The sequence below is a fragment of the Triticum urartu genome, chromosome 2, assembly GCF_003073215.2.
Source record: "Triticum urartu cultivar G1812 chromosome 2, Tu2.1, whole genome shotgun sequence".
NCBI classification, from domain to species: Eukaryota; Viridiplantae; Streptophyta; class Magnoliopsida; order Poales; family Poaceae; genus Triticum; species Triticum urartu.
Window position 1 is genome coordinate 583,079,214 of NC_053023.1, and position 8,002 is coordinate 583,087,215.

At 47.8% G+C, this 8,002-nt stretch overlaps 1 protein-coding gene across 2 annotated transcripts; it reads right to left on the reverse strand.

The window, feature by feature from the left end:
* Nucleotides 1–673: 673 nt before the first annotated feature.
* LOC125538932 ((+)-neomenthol dehydrogenase-like) lies at nucleotides 674–5,665 on the reverse strand. Of its 2 annotated transcripts, XM_048702246.1 has the most exons (4): nucleotides 5,455–5,664; nucleotides 5,088–5,349; nucleotides 3,093–3,275; nucleotides 674–1,601 (listed from the first exon to the last, which is right to left on the reverse strand). In XM_048702246.1, the coding sequence occupies exons 1-4, from the start codon at nucleotides 5,484–5,486 to the stop codon at nucleotides 1,200–1,202; spliced, it is 879 nt and encodes a 292-aa protein (XP_048558203.1). In that variant the 5' UTR covers nucleotides 5,487–5,664; the 3' UTR covers nucleotides 674–1,199. The 2 variants fall into 2 exon arrangements, with proteins under 2 accessions (XP_048558203.1, XP_048558204.1); XM_048702247.1 differs by having other exon boundaries at nucleotides 5,088–5,665.
* Between the last annotated feature and the right edge of the window lie 2,337 nt (nucleotides 5,666–8,002).

Consider the following 8,002-nt stretch of genomic DNA (forward strand, 5'->3'; position numbering starts at 1 on the left):
ATACAAAAAAAATCAGGCAATGTGTAATGGGTTTTAAATGAAAAATCGACTTACCCAAACAAAGACAAGTCAAAATTCAGCCTAAGTAGCAATGAAACAACATACCCTAAATAAGGGCAAGTCAAAATCCAGCCTAAGTAGCAATGAAACAACATAATAAAAAAATAGCACAAATCTTAACAAGGGAACCAACAGTCAGATAATCAACTTATCCACAGTGGCGGAACTTCGGCTGGAGCAATGTTACACTTAAGTAAATAATGTTACGTGTTTTACGTGAAGTGCAACGTGTGTAATTATTATTGGAGAAGGGGGAGGAAGGGGCCCCACCCACCTGAAAATCAGGGGGGCGAAGTTAATTAGTTAGGAAGGTTACGTTAGTCTTCGTAGACTTTACGTAGATGTAGGATTATTGCTTCGGCTGGGCCAACCTGGGCCGCCGCCCCCCAGCCAATGCAAAATCTTCTGAATGCTTATAGATAAATGGCCCAAATATCTAGTAAAACTGGCCCATTACTCATATTTGGTTGCCCCCACCACTGCTTACCCCAATTTAAAAATCAGTTGACTTGCATATAGCTAAAGTGAAAAAGAAATGTCCAAGTATTGGCTTGATCTGCCTCCTGCATAAACTGCATTACACAGGGGGCACAAACACATCAACATAGCGATCAGTACAACATCGAAACTCTGACCCTTATATTAATAAATGCCAAACGGAATACAGGCGATCTCCCGAGGAGCAAGGAAGCGAACATGATGCCCTACTTCTAGCCAAGGCGGCCCCTGCTATGATATGATCATCCAAATTATTCTCCATCTGGCCAAGAGGGGACGTTGCCACACACACAGTGCCGGTGTTTCTGCTTGATTTCCCGGAAGATGGCACAATGGCACTACACGGGCTCACATTGTTCTCTACAATCTTGGTGACGGGCTGACGGCTAAGCAATGAGACGCTACTTGAATCCATGCCGTGTTAAGATCCAAAGCAATGGGACGAGCAGAACACCAGCGATTTATCAGCTATTGTACACTTAGGTAGGAGCAGCAGCGAACTAGCAACAACGATGGCTAAACTGAAACGAGATATTTACTCCACCACGGACGTACAGCAAGGCGCCTAGAATTCCAGCAACCATCGACCACGCACGGGACGTACAGACGAACACCATCGGACTCGTGCGATCCTCCGTCTCTCACAGCTTGGAGTAGAGCTGCGGCGTGCGCCACTTGAAGAAGGTGCCGGTGGGGAGCTCGCCGGGCGGGAGCAGCGCGAGCTGGGCGCCGAAGTCGGCCACCTCCTCGGCGGTGCGCTTGCCCCAGCCCTTGGTCATGTCGGTCCGCGTGAACCCGGGGCAGAAGCAGTTCACGCTGACGCGCTCGCCGCCGGACTGCAGCCGCCGCGCCAGGACGCGGGTGTAGGCGTTCAGCGCCAGCTTGGAGACGGCGTAGTCCGTCCACACCTTGGGCCACCCGTGCTCCGCCCACGTCCCGTCCTTGACCTGCGCCAGGAACTGCGACACCATGGCCTCGATCTTGCCCTCCGTCAGGGTCTCCTCGTCCAGCAGCAGCCTCCTCAGCGACGGGTTGCGCACCTTCTGCGCATGAGTAAACGTACAGCACCAAGCATCAAAGATACGGTCGATCGCTTTCTTTTAACACAGTACATACGTTCATACATACACACGTACACTCACCCATACACGCACGCACACTCTACCTCCATGATCCCTTCTTTCTTGGCATGGTAGTTGTACTCATTAAGTAGTACAATTACGCATGTCCGTAGTTCCAATGTGTGTTTCCCACAATCTTAGGGACGAAATGAGTGCAGGTATAGAAACGGCTGTGCCGAGACTTCCCTTTTTTTTCTGTTAGGTGAGCTTACGAGCATGCAGTGGGCGCACTAGCTTCTGTCTCTGCAAAATTAGTCGTCGCAGACAAGCCCTTGTGAATGTTCCCGCCATGTTTCAACAGTCTAATAATGCCCTTGAACCAGATTTGCTCATACCCTATTGACTTCCGACGCTATAGACGGCTTACCCATTACCAGATTGGCCTCTATTGTGGTTCCTCTGACACAGCTCACATAACTGCCAGCTGACACTATATTTGCTCGTCATCCAGCAAAATATTGGAATGGTGATGGACTGATGGTTTAGGTGTACCCACTTTCTAAAGCTTAGCCAAAAAACACATTTCTATGCTTTGGAACTTAAATTGTAGCACTACCATTTTCCTTTTTTTTACCCAGGTCACAAATGGTCATTTGTTATTAAGATATATTATACTCCCTCCGTCTTAAAATAAGTGTCTCACTTCGTACTAACTTTAGTATAAAGTTGTACTAGAGTTGAGACAGTTATTTTGGGACGGAGGGAGTACTGTTTTATGTTTTTGGTAAATTTTATCAAGTGGGTTCCTGTGTATCCAGATCCCAAAAATCCCCTCCCATTCATCCATGCTTGTCCAGATGTGCATGATTGTTTTACAGACTATCATTTTTTATGACATATGTTGCCAATTGCCATGTGATCAAGCTAGGAACCAAAAATTTGGAACTTGTACAATTTATAAGGAAGAAAAAGGCGAGGGTGGTCCCTTTTGAATGATCCACTTTTAACTAAGAATATACTGGTGGGCAGGATTGAACACCTAACTCTGTACTTTTTTTTAACTCAGTACTATTGAATGGTATACAGATATAGGTTGAAGAATCTTTAAACAGAAGAGCTAAAGCAAACTTGGAGTTTTGTGGAAAGAAAACGTTGCACCTTCCCCCCTTTGCTCTTTCAACGATAAGGAAAGAAAAGACTAGGTATTTCAAATGGAGTGGCTTAATTTGGACATATATGCATTCTGTGGAGCGTGAGTGGACAATGTACTGGTATTAGGTAGAGCTGCTGGCGTTGCTGATTGCGATATGGTTTGAGATAGAATTGAAAATTATCTGTCTCTATACGTAGCTAGCCACGTGCATTCACACTTTGATAGTTTCATTGTGTTATCGACTAGTCGAGCCCACAACGGCATGTTTGCAAACTTTGAGATACCATCCATTTGATCTGAAAGAACATGCTTGCACTTACGTTAAGAAGGCCAAGCTGCGAGCTGATGTTGAGGATCCGGCTGGTGGCCGGCGATCGCCGGAAGAGGGGCAGGAGCGCCTCGGTCAGCAGCTTGGTCCCGTAGAAGTTGGTGTTGAGGACCGTCTCCGCGTGCTCCACCGAGTTGGTGTCGATCTCGTTGAAGGACACGGCAGCATTGTTCACCTACATCGACAGACAGGGATGCAACTTCATTAATTCTGGCGTTGGAGGAAGGCCATGCCCTTTTGCTTCTTTACATCTGCGTGGTCATGAAACAACTTCCTTTTTCTCATTGGTTTTGGTGTTGGAGCTAGAAATGGAAACAGCACTAGTGAGTGCTGACTGGTGTATGATGCCTTTCACTCTCCGGTCACAACTATCAAAGTATGCTTTCGAAAAGTTTACCACATCAGATGATGACCTAACGGCATGGATGGACCAACAAAGTTGGAGAGCCATAAGTGGCATGAAAGTGCTAACTCAGGACTCAGCCAGAGTGGGGTAGTTTTTTTTAGAAGAGGAGGAGTACCCCCGGCCTCTGCGCATCAGAGTGATGCATGCAGCCCTTTTATTAAGCAAAGTGATCGAAAAGTCTGGGTTCCAAAACAAGCTGCTCAGACCTAAAGAAAAAATAAAAAAGTATAATATGCCAGAGTGGGGTAGTGAACTACTCCCTCCGTCCCATAATATAAGTAGGAGTATATGACAACAGTGTGCTGAAAGTGTCAAAAACGTTTTTATATTATGGGACGGAGGGAGTATGTTAACATTGAATTGAATATACATTCTGTTAGGGGCCACCATTTTGTTTAGAGTCTGCTCGTTTCTTCTCCTAGGAGTATATGACAACAGTGTGCTGAAAAGTATCCTTGGCTTGGCTCGGTCAAAATAAGGAAGACGCATGTGCTTTCTCAATAAAGAATGCAAACATAAATCTGAATAGTTCAAAGTAGAAATGTCTGAAACTCTGAATATATGACTACTCAAACATTGACAAAATTGGCATTAAAGAATCTTCCTTAGCTTGGTTTGGGTTATATAACAAAAGTGTGATGAACTGTATCCTTGGCTTGGCTCGCTCAGAAAGCATCCGTTTGCTGCAACTAAGGCTAAGGGCAAGACCCTTGTGCTTTTGTAAATTTTCAATAAAGAATGCAGCCATAAGCTCAAGCAGTTGAAACTAGAAATGTCTGAAACTCTGAATATATAATGATTACGCAAACGTCGACAAAATTCACATGATACTAGAATATTTAGTGCGAAATAATATGTAGAATTAAGTACAAGAACTCCGGTAAACTCGGTAGATGATGCACCTTATTATCACCTAGACCAAGTCAACGAGGCACACTTGGTAAAAGCAATATCTTTGTGAGTGGTGCGGTTCATGAAAAACCTGACCAGGTTGGGTGCTGGGGTTTGGTCCTCGGACGCAAGCAAGTCCAGCAACCAGGTGTAGGTGCGTACTGTGCCGGCCATCTAACATATTCCACGAGACCACGACACATCGTAGTCAGCTCGGACCTGGTTGCCGGCCGGCCGTCGCTGTCCGGCGGCGCAGACGCCCGGATGACGAACGGGGAACGGAAGGTCGTCGGACGCACGCCATAACTGCGCTGCGCACACAGCGCCGCCGTACCCCGCCTGCCACTCCGTGCGGCTTTCCTGAGAGTGACGTGACGTTTTTATTCCGTTGGTCGACGCGCTGGCGAGCTCGTGTTGTGTTGCGTGCCCTGTCCGAGACAGAGAGCGCAATAATGCAGTGTGAAACGGGACCGGGCTCGGCCTGATCCGATGCAAAGCGAGAGCGCTACGGATTACGATGCGCGCCTGTGCGCGGAATCGTGGATATTCATGGCTGATCCATCATCCATCCATGGCAAAGGTGGGAATAACTTTGGTGGTGCTCCGAAGATTTGACTTTGTGCGGGGAAGATGCAGACGCCTAGGGCGAGGAGGCGAGGAGAACAAAGGGGAGGTGGTGGCGTGGCGTACCAGGATGTCGAGGCCGCCGACGGTGTCGCGGAGCCAGGCGGCGAAGGCGGCGACGGAGGCGGGGTCGGAGACGTCGAGGCGGCGGAAGACGACGGGGAGCCCGCGGTCGCGGAGCGGCGCGGCGGCGGCCTCCCCACGCTCGCCGTCCCGCGCGGTGAGCACGACGGTGAGGCCGTGCTCCGCGAGCCGCGCGGCCAGCGAGTGGCCGATGCCCCGGTTGGCGCCAGTCACCACGGCCACCGTGTCCCTCGACCACCACGCCCTGCACGCGCCACCGCCCGCGTCAGCCATCGCCGCCGGTCGCGCAGGCAGAAACAAGAATGCGCGCGGGAGGCGAATCGCGGGGAAGGCGGGAAGGATTGATTACCGCGTGGGAGACGGCTCCTTGGAGTAGTCCATCTGATCTGACGGGCGGCGCGTCGCGCGGGTCAACTGCTGGGGCGGGCGTGCAGGGAAGGTGAGGCGAGAGGGGCGGGTGGTGGAGTCGCCGGGGCGGGACGGAACGGGGACTGGCCGACCGCGGGTGGGACGGCGGGGAGTCAGGGAGAGATATTTATACACGACACGCGCCAGTGGTATCTGTCTGCTCCTGTTCACTACCCGCGGCTGACTGTAATGTAAAGCTGCTGCGGCCACTCGTGTGGGCAGGATTAGGCAACTCCAACGACCCCTAAGGCCTCGTTTGGCGCAGGAGGATTGATTCCCGGGAGGGCCAGAAACCCCACGAAACCTCGTCGGCCCATTTGATAGGTGAGGTTTGCACAGCCCAACTCGTATGGGCAAGACTAGAGCATCTACAGTTGTGCCCTCTAATCTGACCTTCGAATGTCCGTGGATGAGCCCGGATGCGTTCATGTACAGTGCCTGATCATCTCTTAAATATTTGTGTTCATAGCCGTGCCTCTTATTTGTACTCCCTCCGTCCGGAAATACTTGTCATTGAAATGGATGTATCTGGATGTATTTTAGTTTTAGATACATTCATTTTCATCCATTTTGATGACAAGTATTTTTGGACGGAGGGAGTATATTCTTAAATTCATACAACATTTGTGGATTTTTATCTAAATGCATCATCAAATTCGACATCGATGAACTCATGAGCAACTGCAAAATGACCTTGTTTAGCATTTTTAGGCGTTTCATATGGAAAATTAAAACATGTATGCATCAGGCTAAGATGAATTCAAACTTAAACTATTTTATTTTAGAACTGTACGTTTGAATTATAATATTTTTATTTGAATTATTGTTGCAATGGAATGTTTATCTTTCATTGCTTAAGATTATGTTATTTATCTTTGATTGCTTTGATTCGTAGCAGATATTTGATGCGTGCGGTTAAATGATGTCCGCCTCTATCCCTATACGCGAGAGAATGTGTTTGTGGACATTTGATGATGATGATGATGGTTTTGGTGACCACGCGAATACATTCGAACGTGTACATAAACATTTGATAATGTTGGAGCATCTACAGCTGGGTGCCTCAAACCGGCCTCTAACTCCCGGGCGGATGACCCGGCCACTGACTGGTAAAATAACCCAGCCCAGACGGGCTCCTCATACCGGCCCTGAATGCCCGGGCTGACTGGCACCCCTCATATCTACCCCAAATTTGAGGCGGGTATGAGGAGGCCCGAGCACGCCCGTCACATCGGACCAGACAACCCGACGCCCACAAATTGCACCAACCCCCCTGGCCTAGCCGATTTCACTTGTTCCTTTCCTCTCTTCTCCCTCCTTCGCGCCGGCCCCTCCTGGCTCCACCATCGTTATGAGCCCTCAGCATCGCCAGCACCGCCACAACAATCCTCCCATCCGTCCTCGCCACAACAGATATCATCGTCGGCCTAGACGCCATCGTGGTACGTCTGAAAACTCTCGGATTACACCTTGCCCTCTATTTGTTCGACACATTGTCTAACCAGTTTTTATTTATTTATTCATAGGCAAAACGATGGATTGGATGGTTCATTGGACGAGGAGTATGAACGACAGAGCTTGATGAAATGATGCAAAATGAGTCCTTCGTGAAGGAAATATGCCCTAGAGGCAATAATAATGTTATTATTTTATTTCCTTATATCATGATAAATGTTTATTATTCATACTAGAATTGTATTATCCGGAAACATAATACTTGTGTGAATACATAGACAAACCAAACGTCACTAGTATGCCTCTACTTGACTAGCTCATTAATCAAAGATGGTTATGTTTCCTAACCATAGACATGTGTTGTCATTTGATTAACGGGATCACATTATTAGGAGAATGATGTAATTGACATGACCCATTCCATTAGCTTAGCACCCGATCATTTAGTATGTTGCTATTGCTTTCTTCATGACTTATACATGTTCCTATGACTATGAGATTATGCAACTCCCGTTTGCCGGAGGAACACTTTGTGTGCTACCAAACGTCACAACGTAATTGGGTGATTATAAAGGAACTCTACAGGTGTCTCCAAAGGTACATGTTGGGTTGGTGTATTTCGAGATTAGGATTTGTCACTCCGATTGTCGGAGAGGTATCTCTGGGCCCTCTCGGTAATGCACATCACATAAGCCTTGCAAGCATTTCAACTAATGAGTTAGTTGCGAGATGATGTATTACGAAACGAGTAAAGAGACTTTCCGGTAACGAGATTTAACTAGGTATTGAGATACCGACGATCGAATCTTGAGCAAGTAAAATACCGATTACAAAGGGAACAACGTATGTTGTTATGCGGTCTGACCCATAAAGATCCTCGTAGAATATGTAGGAGCCAATATGAGCATCCAGGTTCCGCTATTGGTTATTGACCGGAGACGTGTCTCGGTCATGTCTACATTGTTCTCGAACCCGTAGGGTCCGCACGCTTAAGGTTTCGATGACAGTTATATTATGAGTTTATGAGTTTTGAT